This window comes from Orcinus orca, chromosome 14 (genome assembly GCF_937001465.1).
Source record: "Orcinus orca chromosome 14, mOrcOrc1.1, whole genome shotgun sequence".
NCBI classification, from domain to species: Eukaryota; Metazoa; Chordata; class Mammalia; order Artiodactyla; family Delphinidae; genus Orcinus; species Orcinus orca.
The window spans coordinates 40,181,125-40,201,586 of NC_064572.1; the positions used below are offsets into that span (position 1 = coordinate 40,181,125).

General features: G+C 37.6%; 1 protein-coding gene across 7 annotated transcripts in view; it reads left to right on the forward strand.

Moving 5' to 3' along the window:
- CCSER2 (coiled-coil serine rich protein 2) overlaps window positions 1–20,462 on the forward strand; it is a 160,538-nt gene that overhangs the window by 32,410 nt on the left and 107,666 nt on the right. For all 7 annotated transcript variants that reach the window (XR_004484954.2, XM_004273012.3, XM_049697133.1 and 4 more), the window contains 2 exons: window positions 2,185–3,640; window positions 4,782–4,978. Coding sequence is in view for 6 of the 7 variants with exons in the window: in XM_004273012.3 (XP_004273060.1) it covers window positions 2,224–3,640; window positions 4,782–4,978 (1,614 nt within the window). In the remaining variant the exon portion in view is untranslated. The remainder of the gene's footprint in view (window positions 1–2,184; window positions 3,641–4,781; window positions 4,979–20,462) is intronic.

The following is a 20,462-nucleotide window of genomic DNA, read 5'->3' on the forward strand; positions in this document are numbered from 1 at the left end:
AGAAGAATGCCTTGGAAGTCAACAGGTTCTGGTGGCCACTCTGCCTGTCTCAGCTTAGGTTTTAAAGCTTCTGTGCTGAAGATGTTCTCCTGGACTTTTCTAGGGCATGCCAAAGCAGGTCTTTATATCCAAACCGGAGGATATTTATTAAAATATTTATATATTAAAATTTTCAAGTTTTATGAACTCACCAATTTTTCTCATTATTGCTTCTAGGCAGTGTAATCAGGCTAGGAGCCAGATCACACTGTGCAGAATCTTTTTCTGGCCACTACTTTTTAAAGTTTAGAGATGTTTAGTTTAAGCATTTTCTTGTTCGACTGTAGCTGGTGGATTTTTGGCTGAAAAATGAAATACACACGTATGTATAGTCTGTGTCTTTTTTAAAAATTAATTAATTTTATTTATTTATTTTTGGCTGCTTTGGGGTCTGCACGCGGCCTTTCACTAGTTGTGGCGAGCGGGGGCTACTCTTTGTTTCGGTGCGCGGGCTTCTCATTGTGGTGGCTTCTCTTGTTGAGGAGCACGGGGCTCTAGGCACGGGGCTTCTGTAGTTGTGGCTCGCGGGCTCTAGAGCGCAGGCTCAGCAGTTGTGGTGCATGGGCTTCACCGCTCCGTGGCTCGTGGGAACTTCCCGGACCAAGGCTTGAACCCTTGTTCCCTGCGTTGGCAGGCAGATTCCCAACCACTGTGCCACCAGGGTAGCCCTAGTCTGTCTCTTTTTTTGTGTGTGTGCGATACGTGGGCCTCTCACTGTTGTGGCCTCTCCCATTGCGGAGCACAGGCTCTGGACGCGCAGGCTCAGCAGCCATGGCTCACGGGCCCAGCCGCTCCGTGGCATGTGGGATCTTCCCGGACCGGGGCACGAACCCATGTCCCCTGCATCGGCAGGTGGACTCTCAACCACTGCACCACCAGGGAAGCCCGTGTTACAACATTTTTATGTAACCACAGTGAACATATAGTGACCATATTATATTTTTATTAATGTTAGGGCATTTTAATATTTTTATCTCATTTTTGTAATCTCATCAGATGACATAATTTATTAAAGTTACTCACATAGAGGACACTTTATTTTTATGCTCTTTTGTGTTCATTGAACCTTTTTGTTGTTGTTTATTACCTTTAAAATAATTTGAGGGACTTCCCTGGTGGTGCAATGGATAAGACTTCACGCTCCCTATGCAGGGGTCCTGGGTTCGATCCCTGGTCAGGGAACTAGATCCCGCATGCATGCTGCAGCTAAGAGTTCGCATGCCACAACTAAGGAGCCTGCCTGCTGCAACTTAAGACCTGGTGCAACCAAATAAATAAATATTAAAGAAAAAAAATTTGAGAGGTTGAGATTAATGGACTAATCAATGTTATTAACTCATTATACTTCTCACCCTGACACTAACTGTAATGTATGTTTATATTACTGGATAGAAATTCTTTTGAGATATTTGCTTAACATGACAGCTGACATTTCAGCCCTTGATGCCAGGAGAATTTTTTTGGTGCTGTTGGATTCTTTATCTACATCCTTCTCGTAACTTTAATAATGAAAGTTTTAAATTGCATTCCAGTTTTTATAAGATCAAGTGCACTTAAAAAAAAAAACCAGGGCTTCCCTGGTGGCGCAGTGGTTGAGAGTCCGCCTGCCGATGCAGGAGACACGGGTTCGTGCCGCGGTCCGGGAAGATCCCACATGCCGCGGAGCGGCTAAGCCCGTGAGCCATGGCCGCTGAGCCTGCGCGTCTGGAGCCTGTGCTCCACAACGGGAGAGGCCACAACAGTGAGAGGCCCGCGAACCCCCCCCAAAAAAAAAACAAAGTCACGTTTTTATTTTTGAAGGAAATAATATTACCCAAAATGGAAAAAATAATTTGGATTGGAAATTGGAAGATGTGCTGTAGAAGTGTTATTTTTTAATACAAATTTGATAGTCTAATTTTATTATTTCTGGATTTTGCTATCATCATCCATAGCCCAAGTTAATAAAAGGGTTTACAAAAATGTTTATTTTCTTCTAACATGAAGTTATTAATTAGTGTAATCAGTATTTATTAAGAGTTCTGTAGGAATTATGAGTAACTTGGTTTTTGCTGCATTTATTTAAGAATATGCGTTCATATTATGTAATAATCCATGTAATTATCCTTATTTAGAAATGTTTAATCTGCTTTTTTGTCTCCTCAGATTTTGTCAAATTTTAAGAACAAATGCACCATATAGCTCATGGAAGAAAAAACACAAATCAAGACTTTTTTGGGTTCCAAGTTGCCAAAGTATGGAACAAAACCTGTAAGAAGTACACTGCAGCCAATGCCAAATGGAAAACCTGTTAATTTATTGGGAACTTCCAAGAGTAGCAATGCCAAAAGTTACATCAAAAATAATGGCTCTGATTGTTCATTGTCCCATTCATTTAACTGGAGAACGGCAAATAAATACCAGTTTAGTGCACAAAGTCCTGAAGAGCCTAACGGTACTCAGAGTTCACATGATAAAGAAATTGATCCTGAAAAACATGCACCTGCTCAAGGAATGTTTGATAAAAATGGGATGAAGGGAGGTTTGAAAAGTATTTCTTTACTCACATCAAAGTTAGCAAAGACATCTACTATGTTTGTGTCATCTGCAGAAGAGTTAAACCAAAAGTCTTTGTCTGGACCGTCTAATTTGGGTAAATTCACCAAAGGCACATTATTAGGAAGGACTTCATATGCTTCAGTCAGTGCTCCAAAGTCGCAGTTGAATGGATTTTATGGAAACCGATCAGCTGGTAGCATCCAAAGGCCTAGAGCAAACTCCTGTGCCACCAGAAGCAGTTCTGGAGAAAGCTTAGCACAATCCCTAGATAATATTAAATCTCTTGCTTGTGAAAAAATGGTTAGGTCACAGAGTTTTTCACATTCCATTCAGAATTCATTCCTTCCACCTTCATCTATAACCAGATCACATTCCTTCAATAGAGCTGCAGATCTTACAAAGCCTTATCAGAATCAACAGCTACCCATTAGAGTGCCTCTGAGGTCAAGTATGCTAGCAAGAAATTCTCGGCAGTCGGAAGTACTCAATGGGAATGAACATTTAAGGTATGGATTTAATAGGCCTTATGCTGCTGGTGGAAAGAAGTTGGCTTTACCAAATGGCCCGGGTGTAACTTCCACTTTGGGTTATAGGATGGTTCATCCCTCTCTACTGAAATCTGGCCGATCTCCATTTTCTGGGACTATCACAGTTGATGGTAATAAAAATTCACCGGCTGACACATGTATAGAGGAAGATGCTGCACTTGTGGCTAAGGACAGAGCTAAGGATAAGGACCAAGAACTAATTGAAAATGATAGTTATATAACAGAAAATGACCAGACCATGAAACATGATACTAAAATTAGATACCTGGGTGATGATGTGGATGACATTTCATTGTCTTCTCTGTCATCTTCTGATAAGAATGATTTAAGTGAAGACTTCAGTGATGATTTTATAGATATAGAAGATTCCAACAGAACTAGAGTAACTCCAGAGGAAATTTCTCTCAAAGAAGAAAAGTGTGAAAATGAACCACCAAAGGATATATTTGCTTCCCCCAAGGAAAATGAAAAATCCTTCAGTAAAACTGATGAGTGGATAGATATAAGTGTCTCTGGTAAATATTAATGTCCTTAATTTTTTTTGCTTTCTCCTAGATAATAGAACTGAATTTCCACTTAGGATTATCTTCTGATTAATACCAGGATACTAACAATTTCATGGAAGGATGGATCTAGACAAAATTGGAATGGGGCAACATTTACCTTCCTTGTGACTTTTGTCCCTTGTTCTATTTTTCATGCTAAAACAACATCCATAAAAATATTCATTCCCTTATGGTATTTTACCTTTGCTCTTCTTTGTCACACTCAGGCTTATTCCTGCTTGCTTCAAAATTATTTTTTTTCCCTGCTTCCTCCAATCAGTGGCAGCCTGTTTTAAACCATCTCTTCCTTTAGGGTAGTAGATCACTACTATTTGTTAAGAGTAAAGCTGTACCAAAGGGTAAATGGACTAATATAGGTTATGTCCAATCTAATGAATTTTTTTATCCTAGGCAATTTTCATTTTTTTAAAGGAAGAGTTAGATTTCTTGCTTAGTAGACTTAATAGTTAAACTTTCAGAGGAGCTTAATTTTTTTAATTGAGAGTGAGATAGCACCTGTTAAACATTTCTTCTTATACTTGGTAATCCTGGTGCTAAATACTGGAGAAAATTTATCTCTGTGCCCATCTGGCCTGAAAAAGGAACAAACTGACGGTTTGGGTATAGGCATGTAATCTGGTTGAAGGACTAGGCCATCCCTGGAGATATGCATACACCCTTGACTGCCTGAGGGTCTTCTAGTTAGGAGTGACTGCTGGAGCAAGTTATTTCCTTATAAGGAGTCAACTGCAAGGTTAAATGATATACACAGAGTAAAGACTTTCCTGGGCAGTGCTTAAAAATAAATATCTTAGGAAATATTCAAAGAATATGAGGCTTTATGTACATTTCTAGAAATGTTGCAGAAGTGAAAGATGGCTCAATGAATTTTCTTTATTGGGAAATATTTCAGTAGTTTATTTTTAAGATTTTGCATCTTGATTTTTTTATTGTTTAGATTTAGAAGATTCTAGTTATGAATACTTTTTTGCCAACTTTTTTGCTATAATATATCAAATTATTAAATCTTATATTTTTTGAACCTGAGAAATAATTATATTTTTATGAATTAATAACTTATTTTTCCTCTCTTTTAAAAAATCAACTGAAGACAGGAGTGAATGTTCAAAACATGCTTCTGGAAACAACTTGATTTCACCAGATACAGATTACAGAGCTGGTTCTTCATTTGAACTCTCTCCATCTGATAGCTCTGATGGAACGTACATGTGGGATGAAGAGGGCTTGGAGCCCATTGGAAATGTCCACCCAGTTGGGAGCTATGAGTCCTCTGAGATGAACAGCATAGTATGTATGGATTTATATACCATTTTGGAACATTTTGTTTACTTTGCTATAGAGAGACTTGGGATATTGATTGGATTTTTTAAGTTTATGAACTAGCTTTCCTAGTTTGAGAAATGGGAATTCATATCTCTTAAAGGCCTACAAAACATCTGGTCTTAATACATAATAAAGCATATATTTGTATAATATAGCACGAGTTAAATATGTTCTCATACACATTCATAATATAGTTGACCCTTGAATAACATGGGTTCGAACTACGAGCGTCCACTTATATATGAATCTTTTTCAATAGTAAAAATACTACAGTACTACACAGTCTGTGGTTGGTTGAATTTGCGGATGCGGAAATGCGGGTATGGAGGAACAGTGTATATATAGAGGGCCGATTGTAAGTTAAATGTGGATTTTCAACAGTGCAGAGGGTCAGCACCTCTAACCTCATGTTTTTCAAAGGTCAGCTGTATGTAAATAAATACACACACATATTCATATGGACACCCTGTACTGTTCAGGTTAAGCTAGGTTAGTGGTTCTCAGTAGGGGAAGGCAATGTCTGGAGACATTTTTGGTTGTCACATTGAGGGATGCTGCTGGCAACTAATGGGTACACACTGGGATACTGCTTAACATCCTGTAATGCACAGGATAGCACCCACAACAAAGATTTATCCAGCCCAAGATGTAAATAGTGCTGCTGATGAGAAATCCTGGGCTAGGCTGTGCTGAGGTAACATTCTCAGTGCCAACTCTCAGTGACTTAACACAATAAAAGTTTATTTTTTACCCTTAAAATGTCTATTGTAGGTCTGGACAACTCTCTAGGGCAACTGTCTTCAGTGTTCCAAGCTGCTTTGATCTTGGGGCTCTTTTGAGACCCTTTGTCACTCTGGTAACGAGGTTCTCACACATGCAGTTACTGGCAGAGGGTCTCACACATGCAGTTACTGCTGTGGCCTGCAGGTGGCATATGGCACTTTTACTCACAACATACTGACTGGAACTAATCTTATGTACTGAGTGGGCAGGAAGTGTAATTTTCCTGTGTGCCTGGTAGGCGAGGGCACCAGATATGAATGAGCACTAGAGGACCTACCATATATTTATACATGCATATTTTAAGAAAAATTGCAAGTAATGTGGATTATATGCCATGTGAGTAAAGTATAGTTGGTGTGATTAAAGTTATTCCCTGTAGTTACTGAGTATATAAAATCAATTTTCCAGTAGTTGTATGGGAAAATTGGTAGTCTTTGTGGTATATTAAATTCCAGGTAGACTTCAGGTGATGTAATTTTCACAGGTTTATTCATATAAACCTGTGACTTGGAAAAAAATAAATGTTACCAGAGGCTTGTTAAATTGCACAGACATGGAGAGGACACGTACTTAATTTAGAGGCAGCATCTCTTATTTCGTTAGATAAAGGAAGTTCAGAAAAGATTACGGTTTAGGGCCTTATGTGCTCTCTTACTAGAACTTTTTAAGCGAATATGATTGAAGTTGAAATGACCATTGTGTCCAGTAGATGGCAGCAGTCAGCTGCCTAGTACCTGACATTTTTCAGACAGTTCACTGTTCTTGTAACATAAATGATGAAATAGCCTCTGGAAGACTTCAGTACACATCTGAATTGACCATTAGTCTTTAAGATCCATGAATTTCCTCCTTGATTATTTGGCTTGTGTATATGGGATGGGAGACTACAAAAGTGTTCATTCTGTGCTTTGGAACGGAATGGTGTCTGTGTGTCATTCTCTTCGGATCTAAGAAGATAGTCTGAGAAAGGATGGCGAATTGATGGTAAAAGTTGAAAAGAGTGTGTTAAGATCTACTGTGATAGTAGATTTACCATTTATGCTCTAAAATTCTATCAACTGTTTGCTTTTTTCTATTTTAAATTAATTTTGTTACATGTGTACCTGTTTAGAATTGTTTCCTTGGTGAATTGGACTTTCAGTCATTGTTTAGTGAACCTCTCTAAGCCTCATTATGCTTTTTGTCTTAAGGCCTCTTTTTTTTCAGAATTAGTATACTTTACCAGTTTTATTTATATATTTTCTATCCTTTCACTATCAGCTCTTTTGATATATAATAGGTTATTATTTTTAAAAAAATACTATCTGGGCTTCCCTGGTGGCGCAGTGGTTGAGAATCCGCCTGCCAATGCAGGGGAGACGGGTTCGTGCCCCGGTCCGGGAAGATCCCATGTGCCGCGGAGCGGCTGAGCCCGTGAGCCGTGGCCACTGAGCCTGCGCGTCCGGAGCCTGTACTCTGCAACGGGAGAGGCCACAGCAGTGAGAGGCCCGCGTACCACAAAAAAATTTAAAATAAATAAATAAATAAATAATACAGTCTGTCTTTTGTTTTTAACTGGTGAGTTTGGTCCTTTATGTTTGCATTTATTGATATACTTGGAATTAACTCTGTTATCTTATATTTTTATTTAAATTATCTCACTTTTTCTGTTTCTTCTTTCTCCTTTTTCTAAAATAGTATATCTAACTTACCCCAAAAGAACTTTAGCCTGTTCTCATTTTCCTTTGTCTCTCCATTGCCTCCTTTGTCTCAACAAAGACATTTCCTAATCTTCTCCACAAGCACCACTATGGTTGTTCTTTACAACAGTGCTCATTCCGGTCCAGGTTGAGGTTAGGAGCCTTCACTAGAATGTGAGTCAGCTGTGTCCACAACTAACAGTTTAGTTGAAATCCATTGTTTAGTTCAGCTGACTTTCTCTTTGAAGAAAGCAGTGTGTTGATGCAGTCTGGTGCAAGCTCCTTATCTTGTCATAGGTCCTCACAGTTTGTAGACGGACTACTTTGCATAGCACTTGTCTAGAATCTAGGCTTTTTTTTTTTTGCTTAAATATTGACAGTGGTTTGTTGAGGTATAATTTAAATACAATAAAATGTACAAGTCTTTTGCATATAGCATAGGGAATTTTGAAAATGTGTATACTTGTTTAACAATCATCCACATTTATGATATAGAATATTTCCAGCACACCAGAATATTTCTTGTGCTCTTCAGTCATTCTGTTACCCCACCCCAGGAGCAACCACTGTTCTGATTTCTATTGCTGTAGCTTAGTTTTGCCTATTCCTGAATTCAATATGAGTAGAATTATAGACATGTGTTATTTATATCTGGCTTCTTCCAGTAAATGTTATATGCATATTTGTTAGTTGTTTGCTCATTCTTCTTGTTACATAACAATCCATTGTGTGAATATATTATAAGTTATTTTATTCTGCTATTGATGGACATTTAGATTGTATCTGGTTTTGGGCTACTGCTTCTGCTGTGAAGATTTTGCAACATGTTTTTTGGTGAACATTTATGCATTTCTGTTCACAAAATATGTAGGAGAGGAATTGCTGGATTATAGTGTATACTTATGTCTATAGCTTTAGATGCTTTCAGTTTTCCAAAGTGGTTGTATCCGTTTAAACTCTCACTAGCAGTAAATAAGCATTCCCGAAATTCCACTTTCTAGTTTATACTTTATGTTGTCTGTTTTTTTTTTGCATTTTTGCTATTCTGGTGGGGGTATAGTGGTATTGCATTGAGATTTTTGTCCTGTGGTTTGTGGTAACTACTTGTTTGCCATTAGTATATACTCTTCTGTGAAGTGCCTTCTGTTGGGCTTTATGTATTTTTTCTTAATTGTTTTGTAAAAATCCTTTATATATTTTGGATATAAATTTTTTTTTTTTTTTTTTACGGTACGCGGGCCTCTCACTGTGTGGCCTCACCCATTGTGGAGCACAGGCTCCGGACGCGCGGGCTCAGCGGCCATGGCTCACGGGCCCAGCCGCTCCGCGGCACGCGGGATCCTCCCGGACCAGGGCACGAACCCGTGTCCCCTGCATCGGCAGGCGGACCCTCAACCACTGCGCCACCAGGGAAGCCCTGGATATAAATTTTATATATATACACACATATACACATATGTGTATACATTTTTATATATATGGATTGCTTTTAAAACCTTTTAATAGTGTCTTTTGATGAGTAGAATTTAACAATTTAACATTTTTCTTTTATTATTAGCACTTTTTGCACTGTGAGAATTTTTTGTCTACTCTAAAGTTATGAAGGTATATTCCAATGTTTTGTTTTTTTTTTTTGCGGTATGGAGGCCTCTCCCGCTGTGGAGCACAGGCTCCAGACGCGCAGGCTCAGCGGCCATGGCTCACGGGACCAGCCGCTCCGCGGCATGTGGGATCTTCCTGGACCGGGGCATGAACCCGTGTCCCCTGCATCGGCAGGTGGACTCTCAACCACTGCGCCACCAGGGAAGCCCCCAATGTTTATTTTTAAAAGCTTTGTTTTTTAACCTTTCATAGTAAGGTCTACAAGCCATCTGGGAATTATTTATGTGCATGATATGAGGTAGAGGTCAAGATTAATTTTTTTTTCTTTTTTTTGGAAAAGTCATATTTTTCCTACTCTACTGCAGGGTTTTCTTTGTCCTAAGTTAGTAATTGTATCTATGTATTTCTTGCCTCTCTTTTAGTTCATTGGTTTCTTTGTTTATCCTTGTGTCAGTGCTACACTGCTTTAATTGTTGTAGCTTTAAAATAAGTATTGACATCTGGTAGTGTAAGTCTTCTAGTTTTGTTCTTTTCCAAGGTTTCCCTAGTTGGCTTTTTGTAATCTATTTAAATGTTAGAATGAGTTTGTCAGTTTCTACAAAGAACCTATAGGAATTTTGAATGGGATTGCATTGAATTTATAGACCAATTTGGGGAGAAATGACATATTTACTATAGTGAGTCTTCTACTTTATGGGTATGGTCTGCTCCTCCATTTATTTGGGACTTTAAGAAATATTTATTGCTAACATTTTGTACTTTTCTGTAAAATTTTATACATATTTGCATTATTTTTAGGTATTTGATTTGGTTGCTATAAATGGTACCACTTTAAAAATTTTATTTCCTGATTTTTATATTTTGACCTGTTTTTTCAGTGACCTTGGTAAATCCACTTACTAGTTTTGATAATTTGCCTGTGAATGTTTTTGGAATTTCTACATATACTATACAGTGATACCATTTGCAAAGGCTCAACATCCCTCCTAACCCCCCCTCCCACCCCACCCTTTATTGCACTGGTTAGAACCTCCAACATAATGTTGAATTGAAATGGTGATAGAATTTTAGGAAAATTTTAATAGCTCACCATTAATATTTGTGTGTGTGGATATTTGTGTGTGTGGGGGGGTTGTAGATATTTTTCATCAGATTAAAGAAGTTCCCTTTTACTTTATTTGCTGAATTTTTGTTGTGAGTGAATGTTAATTTTGTTATCAAACACTTTCTCTACATTTATTGAAATGATTAAATTATTATTATTATTTCTGTTAGTGTGGTAGATTGCATTTCTTTTTTTTTTTTTTGGGCCGTGCTGTGCCGCTTGCAGGATCTTAGTTCCCCGACCAGGGACTGAACCCATGCCCCCTGCAGTGGAAGTGTGGAGTCTTAACCACTGTACTGCCAGGGAATTCCCTAGATTGTATTTATTGATTTGCAAATATTAAACCACCTTTCCATCCCTGAAATAGATTTACTTGGCACTTGAGTGTGATGTACTATCCTCTTATAATAATAAATGTTGTTTAACATTTATTATAAACTTGATTTCCTAATATTGAATATATATTTATGTTCTTTTTTTTGCATTTATGTTCATGAGCAGGATTGCTTTGTAATTTTCCTCTTTTTTTGCGGGGGAGGGGTATTCTTGTGGTGTTCTGGTATAAGGGTTATGTTGGCTTTATAAATGGGTTGAAAAGTGTTACTTTTTTTTTTTTTTCCTTTGAAGAGTTTATGTACAATTCAGGTGGCTTCTTCCTTAAATGTTTAAAAGAATTCACCAATGAAACCTTTTGGACCTGGAGTTTTCTTTGGGAAAAGAATTTTAAGAACAGATTTAATTTTTAAAATAGATGTTGGCCCATTAAGGTTTATATATATATTTCTTCTTGTGTTGGTTTTGAGAACTTGTCCATTTCATCTAAGATGTCATTTGTTGGTGAAGGTTGTTCAGGATTATCTTATTTTTTTTAAAACATCCTTATGGTCTTGTAGTGATGTTCACTTTTTCTTTCCTGATTACTGATTCCTGCTAATTCATTCATTAGCACCCTAGTAGCAAATATAAAAATGAGTTTCTTCTAATGTGTCTTACTTTAAAACAATGAATTCTAAACCATGTTATATAGGCCATCTTTTTTTTTAACCTTTAATGCATTTATGTATCTGTGGATAATACATGATATTGTTTTGTATGTCTGTTTTACAACTTATATAAGTGATACATGATGTTCTGTGATTTTTTTTTTTACTCAGTTTTATGTCTTTGCGGTACATGTGTATTTATATTATAGGTCTATTTTATTTATTTTTACTACTGTATAATATCATTTAAATATACCATTCTTTTGCTCTCCGTTCCTCTGCTAATGGACATTCAAGTTATTCCTCACTGATAATATCAAGATAGTGCAGCAGTGAACATTCTTACTCATGTTTCTTTGATCTTATACGTCAGAATTTCTCTAGGATATAAACCTAGGGATAGCATCACTGGATCAGAGGGTCTGTGGATATTCAGCTTTACCAGATGCTGCCAAATATCTTCCTAAAATGGTTCTACTAATTTATACTTTGCAGCAGTGAATGAAAATTTCTCTTGCTCCTCATCTTAGCCCACTTGCTATTATCTAACTTTAAAATTTTAGCCAGTCTGTTGAGTGTGAAATGATACTCATTTTAATTTGCATCTATATCACTATTAATTTTATAATTTTTTCATATATTTACTGGTTGGTTTCCTTTTCTGTGTATTACTTATTTACTGATTTTTCTACTGAGTTGTTTGTCTTTTTCTTATTGATAAGAAAAAGTTTCTTGTGTGGTCTGAATTTAATTCTTGTTAAATGTGTCACAAATATCTTCTCTCAGCCATTGGCTTCTGACTTTTTTTGTTGCCTTTACCATGTATAGTTTTAAATTTTCATGTAATTAAATTTAGTGATGTTTTTCTTTATGGTTTTTACTGTGTGTGTGTGTGTGTGTGTGTGTGTGTGTGTGTGTGTGTGTGTGTGTGTGTGTGTGTGTGTGTGTGTGTGTGTGTGTGTGTGTGTGTAATAAAGACAAGAGCCAGGGCTCTGAGACAGGTTAGATTAAAAATCCCGTCACTGTCATGTACTAGTTGTATATCTTTGGATTCTCTGTTCCTTTTTTTTTTTTTTTAATAAAATGGAGATAATAACAATATATATCTACAGGGCTGATATTAGGAAGTACATGCGTGAATGTTTTAACAGCTATGTGATAATGGTTGTTGAGTATTTTGAGTGTCATCTCGGACCACCCCCTGGAATTGCTGTGAACCTTAAGCAAGGTCATACATATAAAATACTTAATGCCAGGGAAATAGCAAGAGCTCAACAAATGTTAGCCATTTATTATTTTCCTGTTGTCTTCATTTTTTTACATTTAAGACTTTAATCCATCTGAAGTTGGTATGAGGCATAATAATTTACCCTCAGTAATATTCTTTCATAATATACTTGCTGTGCAAAAAAGACTTAACACAGCAGGCCTGAGATTGCCTATTCCTTAGCTGGCCCTTTGCTGGTAAACAGTTCCCTTACTGTGATACAAAACTTTCCCTAAGTGATAAAGAGTGGTTCACTGTGCCTCAACTGTGCATGTGGTTTATGCTGTGTACCTGCTTTCCTTCTGGGGTTCTGGAGTTTTGGTATGTCCTAGGCAGAGGGTGCCCATGTCACCAGCCCTCAATAAAAACAACCGAATTTCTTAGGAACATCTGTAATAGACAACACTTTTCATGTGTTGTTACAACTTGTTGCTTGAGGAATTAAGCACACGCTGCGATTCCACTGGGAGAGGACTCTTGGAAGCTTATACATTGTTTCTTCAACTTCGTCCCATGTGCCTTTTCCTTTTTTTTTTTTTTTTTTTGCGGTACGTGGGCCTCTCACTGTTGTGGCCTCTCCTGTTGTGGAGCACAGGCTCTGGACGCGCAGGCTCAGCAGCCATAGCTCACGGTCCCAGCCGCTCCGTGGCACGTGGGATCTTCCCAGACCCTTCCACGGGCATGAACCCGTGTTCCCAGCATCAGCAGGCAGACTCTCAACCACTGCGCCACCAGGGAAGCCCCAACCTTTTCCTTTTTTTATTTTGTTTCGTGTCCTTGTGCTGGAACAAATCTTAGCTGTGAATATCTATGACTGCTGAGTCCTGTGAGTCCTTCTTGTGAACCATCTAACCTGGGGGTGGTCTTGAGGACTCGGACATAGGTACTGATTTGAAGTTATCTTTGTTTGCTGCAGTAAGTATATTTTTAATTTATCATCTTTTGTATTTTTATAATAATCCTTTGAAGTAGCTATTGACCAGTTACTAACTCTTGCTTCAGATTTGGATGAGTTTAGATGCGTTGAGTAAACTGATATTGATAGGTTGGGAACTAGCTTGCTGACTGTTGTACTCTCGGTCCAGTATTCTTGTTTTTCAGCCTTCTATCTACTCAGGATAACTGAGCATTTTAAAACTCAGGAAACTTTTAGTCGACATTTAACTTTTTTGAACATGAAATACAGCATTTTTTTTGTTAGTAAATATTGTCCGAATCATAGTGTATGTGAACAATTAGAGGCAAAAACATTTTCACTGTTGTACAGCGAATCACAACCCTCTTTGCTGTGGTGCTGTGACCAATATAAGAGCTTTCATTGCAGAGGAATTGAATTACAATGTCACAATGACTGATTTCCTAACACTGATATATTTAGGGATTGATAATTTTAAATCATCACATGGAGTGCTTTTATTTTTGGAAGGATTTTTATGGAAGGCTAAAGAAGTGGTTGAACCAGATTTTCCCTGAAAGTGTCTAGCTTTATTTTTCTATTTTATCAGCCTTGACTTATGTTCACATAGTAGGCAGGTTTAACCTTATCATTTAAATAGAACCTTTTTTACTTTGAAATGTAGATTCAAATTCTTGCTTGAATGCTTTTGACACATCAGTAAGTAGTTATGCCTCATGATGCTAACACGTTTTATTACACATTTTTTTCCTGTGTTTTACTAAGGGAAGAGCTGGCTAGATTTGGGTTTCTACCTTCGTGGCTGATGTTGCTAGACTTTATTGAGACTTAAATGTATGCCGAATATCATAATATTCTTAGCAGTAATTTATGTGGGGATAGGACTCCCATAGGTTTTTTTGCACTGAATTTTGGAATTTCCTGTGGTCTAGAAATGTAGCAGAGGAATACTAGAATATCAAATTTGGTTTTTATTTTTCGTATTTAGTTTTATTGGCTTTAATTTCTGTTTCCTGTTTCTTTGGGGTATATTAACAGGGACCAGCAAGCTACAGCCTTGAGGCTGCCCACACTTTTTTTTTTTTTTGTGGTACACGGGCCTCTTACTGTTGTGGCCTCTCCCGTTGCGGAGCACAGGCTCCGGACACGCAGGCTCAGGCTCAGCGGCCATGGCTCACGGGCCTAGCCGCTCCGTGGCATGTGGGATCCTCCCGGACAGGGGCATGAACCCGTGTCCCCAGCATCGGCAGGCGGACTTTCAACCACTGTGCCACCAGGGAAGCCCCACCCATTTTTGTAAGTAAATTTACGTATATGTAAAGTTTAATTTACATGTAGTCTGTGGCTGCTTTCATGCTACTGTGGCACTATTAAGTAGTTACAACAGAGACTATTGTACACAAACCTAAATATTTACTATCTGGGCTTTGAGAAGACGTTTGCTGACCCCTACATTAGAACACTGCAGATAATTTTAAAGATTCAGGAGTTAACTTTTTAAACCAATGAAAAGTCTATGGAATATTTTTAGGCATTTATTTCTCTTTGTTGTCATTGCTACGCCGTTCTTCCTCTGACCCCCAGTGGAAGGTATCCATCAATTCATTTAACATATATGAGTGACCATCATGTGCAGAGCACTGAGGATACGGTGATCAAGACAGCTGTAGGATCTGTTTTCGTGCTTATATTCTATTAAGGCACATGTAGTTGAAATATTTAGCTAACTCATTATCTTCAATCGATATGTGGAGAAGGTGCTACAAAGGAGAATTACAAAGTGTGAAAGTGTATTATTGGAAAACCTGGTCTGGTGTGAGTGTAAGGTAAGGCTGTTTCAGGAAATGATGTTCAGGCTTAGTTGGCCCAGGGATACAGTAGGTAAAAAGGGTATATGTAATTGGAAGAATGTCAGGTGTTTTAGTAAACGGCATGTGGAAATGCCTTGAAGTAGGAAGGGATCATGGAGTGTTTGGGGAAATATGAGAAGGCCAGTATGGCCTGAGCACTGACACAGAAGGGAGGAGTGGCAGGAGAGAGGAGGCTATTAGTATAGAGCTTTTATGGAGCACAAAGGGTTTGAATCTTTATCCTAAAAACTGAAGGGGAGTTGTTGGAGGATTTTAAGCTGGAAAGGAACATAATTTGATTCACATTTTAAAAACGCTCTGTATAAAGATTGAATTAGGGGGCTTCCCTGGTGGCGCAGTGGTTAAGAATCTGTCTGCCAATGCAGGGGACACGGGTTCAAGCCCTGGTCCGGGAAGGTCCCACATGCCGTGGAGCACCTGGGCCCGTGCACCACAGCTGCTGGGCCTATGCTCTGGAGTCCGCAGGTCACAACTGCTGAGGCCTGTGTGCCTGGAGCCCGTGCCCCACAACAGGAGAGACCACTGCAATGGGAGGCCCGTGCACCGCAACAAGAGTAGCCACAACTAGAGAGAGCCTGCGCACAGCCAAAAATGTAAATAAATAAATTAAAAAAAAAAAAAAGATAGAGTTAGAAGAGAGAGAGAAAGTATGCTGGAAGCTGTCATTCAAGTGAGGGGTGGTAGTGGCTTGGGCTAAAGTGACGGCAGAGTGAAGATGTAGTGGGGTCAGCAATTTTGAAAACGGGTTTAGAGGGTACAGCTGATGAAATTCAGTTACTCATTGACGGTAGGGGAGAAAAGTGTCACCTCCTCCCGTTTAGAAGTTATGATTAGTACTGTTGCTCTCATTCATTTTGCCAGAATCATCCTAAATTATCAGTTTGACTTCTTATTTTCCTGATGATTTTCCCATTCCTTATAATGTCAAATGTAAACTCCTTGACTGGCTCTCCATGGTCTGTGCTCACTTTATATAGGTCTGTCTAGTTGCTTTTAATCTCCAGTTCCTACTACATGTCTTGAATATAGTTGATATTTCTCTCTCTCATCATTCTTTTAGGTTTCTGGCACTAAATAAAGACTCAATACATACTTTTTGAAATGGGTGCCATGATGACATGCCATTTAATTCAAAATAAATGGAAACCCTTAAACTAAATATAATGCTTAATATTATTCAGTATTTTTCCATACACATTGTGACATAATCTATTTACAAAGTAAGTTTCTAAGGTACCACGTGTCATAATGGCAAGTTGCAAGTAACTAAAAATGTGACATTAGCATAGGTGTAATAGTGGAAGGACAGCTTACAGAAAGTTGAGACCGTCCTGATATAGGTAAATGAAAATCTCAAACTGACATTAATATTTACAGTATGCTCTGATACAGAATACAGAACTTGAATGCATAGAAGGGATGTAATCCAACTCATTTAACTATTTTACAGATAAGGGGATGGAATGAGATGGGAAAACTAAATTTTTCTTAATTTCCTTTTTTTTTAGCTAGACTAGTGAATTTCCCATGTCCATTTAATTACTAGCATAGCTTCTTTTTTGGCCTGTTAATGTAACTTTTAGGTTTAAAAACAAAGTTTAAATTTATCACACATGGTTGTTGTGACCCTTTAAACATAATGTTTTTCTTCACTCTATATTGTTTCTTGTAGATTAAATCTGTTTAATATGAAGTTCAATTCAGTAATTATTTATTGAGCTTCTGCTATGTCTCAGGCACACTGTTAAGTGCTGAAATTACTGAATATGTGTAAGGCTGTCTTTGTCCTTTATGAATTCAAAATAGTATAATTTTTAAATGATATCATGCATGCTGTGTTAGCATGTGCATGATATACTAAGAGGAAGTGACATCTGAGTTGAGTTTTGAAAAATGGATACAAAGTTGACCAACTGGTCAAGGAAAAGGGAGGGTGAGCATTTTAGGCATAAAGAATAGCATGTACAGTGACCTGGAGGGATCACAAAATCGTGATGTATGAGAGGAATATCTGCACACTAATAGTATAAAGTGTGAAGTAGAGAGAAATTAGAGATGAAGCTGTGGAATTAATAAAGTGGAAAGGAAGAAAAATCTTGTATCTCAAATCAGAAAGACAAGTGATGTTTACAAATCAGATTTTAGAATAAGACAGATATAATTTAAATATTACATCAATATCTCTATTTCAGATCTTTATACACACTTCCTGTCTATGTACTGGGACCATGACTATTTTTTTCTGAGCATTTTTTCTTTTTTCATAAAAATGGAATTATTGGACTGTCTAAACTCCTTCTGGGTCAAAGCCTGTGTTTCAGAGAAAAAGTTAGTGAATTTAAAAGTAGTTTGTCTTATGGTTACCAAGGGAGAAAAGGCAGGGGAGGGGTAAATTGGGAGATTGGGATTGACATATGTACACTACTATATGTAAAATAACTAATAAAAACCTACTGTATAGCACAGGGAACTCTACTCAGTACTCTGTAATAACCTATATGGGAAACGAATCTAAAAAAGAGTGGATATATGTATATGTATAACTGGTTCACTTTGCTGTACAGCAGAAACTAACACAACATTATAAATCAACTATACTCGGATAAAAATGAATTAAAAAAATAAAAGTAGTTTGTTAAAGAAAAAAAAAAGAGTAATTAGTTCACTACCAGGTCCCTTTTACCTAGCATAGGACCTGGCATAGAGTAGATGCATAGTTAGTAATATTTATGAAGAAAATACTGAATTCTGTGAGTTGAATCAGATAGATGTTATAAACTAGTTATGGTTAGTGAGGACACTGAGGCTGAGGAGTTAAATGCCTTTTATGAATTTTAGGAGTTGTTGAAGTTGCTGTTCTAACCTAAATGATTAGTCACTTAAGAACTGTTAATTTGTACCCCCATAGGAAACACCTTTATCAATTAAAGTAAGGTGTTTATATAGAATTCCTTTACCTTTAGTCTTGCAGACTCCATTCATTTCCACAGTTACTTTGGACAGTGCTTTATTCCCTTCACCTCCTTCAGTGAGGTTGTTTCATAAACTTAAAAAAAAATATGCATGCATTAAGATTTACTCTTTGTGCTATAAAGATCATTGAATTTTGACAAATGCTTAATGTCTTGTATAAAGAATAGTTTCACCATCCAAAAAATGTCCCCTATATTTTATGTGTTTATCCCTCCCTGCAGTGAACCCCTTGCAAACACTAATGTATAGACCATCTCTATAATTTTGTCTTTTTAAGAATGTCATATAATTGAAATCATACAGCACATAGCTTTTTCATATTGGTTTCTTTCATTTAGCAATATGAATTTAAGATACTTCCGGGTCTTTCTGTGGCTTGCTACCTCATTTCTTTTTATTGATGAATAATATTGCATTGTACCACAGTTCGTTTATCCATTCAGCTATCAAAGGACATGTTGGTTGCTTCATTTTTGGCCATTATGAATAAAGCTGCTATAAATATTCACATGCAGGTATTTATGTGGACAGGTGTTTTCAACTCATTTGGGAAAATACCAAAGAGTGCAAATGCTCAATCACGTGGTGAGACTGTTTAGCCTTATAAGAAACTGCCAAACTGTTTTGCAAAGTAGCTGTACCATCTTGCATTTCCACTGGCAGTGAGTGAGAGTTCTAGGTCCTCTGTGTCCTCACCAGCAATTGGTATTGTCAGTGCTTTGTGTTTTAGGCATTCTAATAGGTGTATAGTGGTATCCTGTTATTGTTTTAAATTTGCAATTCCCTAATGACAAATGATGTTGAGCATCTTTTCATATGCTTGTCATCTGTATATCTTTAAGTGTCAGTTTGGATCTTTTGCCCATTTTAAAATTCATTTCTTACTGTTGAGTTTTAACAGTTCTTTGTATATTTTGGATATGTCTTTTATCAGATATGTGTTTTGCATGTGTTTCCCAGCCTGTGCCTTGTCTTTTCATTCTCTTAAAAGTGTCCTTCACATATATACACTATCAAATGTAAAACAGATAGCTGGTGGGAAGCAGCCGCATAGCATAGGGAGATCAGCTTGGTGCTTTGTGTCCACCTAGAGGGGTGGGATAGGGAGGGTGGGAGGGAGACGAAAGAGGGAAGAGATATGGGGATATATGTATATGTATAGCTGATTCACTTTGTTTTAAAGCAGAAACTAACACACCATTGTAAAGCAATTATACTCCGATAAACATGTTAAAAAAAAAAGTATCCTTTACAGACCAAACATTTTAATAAATTCCAACTTAATTTTTTCTTTCACAGATCAAGGTCATGTAGTTTTTCTACTTTGTTTTTCTACTTCAAGAAGTTTTATAGTATTGTATTTTACATTTTGGTCTGTGATCCATATTGAGTTAATTTTTGTGTAACACCTATGTTTGAGTTAATTTTTTTGCATAAACTTTTGTCTAAGAATTCCAGCACTATTTGTTGAGAAGACTATCCTTTCTGCATTAAATTGCTGTTGCTCTTTTGTCAGAATGAGTTGAGTGTATTTGTGTGGGTCTACTTTTGAGCTCTCTGTTCTTTTTTGTTGATCTACATGTCTGTTCTTTTGCCAGTCACATTCTGTCTTGATTACTGTCTTGTTATGTCTTATAGTAAGTCTTGTGTTGTATAATGAAGAATTCAGCTGGCTTTTGTTCCTAGTTTCTGCGTGGGAGCCTCTACATCTTTGGAATTTCCCAAGTGATAGAAGTGTTTTTGTTCACTGTGGGCCCTAATAATTTATGCTAACAGGGCGGCTCAAGGTCAGGGTAGGCCATGCAAGAAAAACCAAACATGTGATTAGAGGGTTGGGGTGTTGAGCCCTCTGCTATTAGTCTGATCTCTGGGGAGCAGGGGGAGTGGGCTGGACATTGAGTTCAGTCATGTGGCCAATGATTCAACCATGCATGCTTTTGTAATGAAACTACAATAAAAACTCTGGACACTGAATCTCAGGTGAACATCCCTAATTAACCATACTCTCTGCATACGTTGCTGATCCGTGTGCCAAGGAGGTGACCTGTTCTGACTCCATGGGGAGAGAACACAGAAGCTTTGCGTTTGTGACCATCCTAAGCTTTGCCCTGTGTGTCTCTTCTTTTGGTTTGTCCTGATTTATACCATTTTGGCTATAATACAACTTATCATAAAGTATATTGCTTTCCTGAGTTCTGTGAGTTGTTCTAGTGAATAACCTGAGGGAGTCACGGGAACCTCTGCATTTGTAGGCAGTTAGTAGGACATA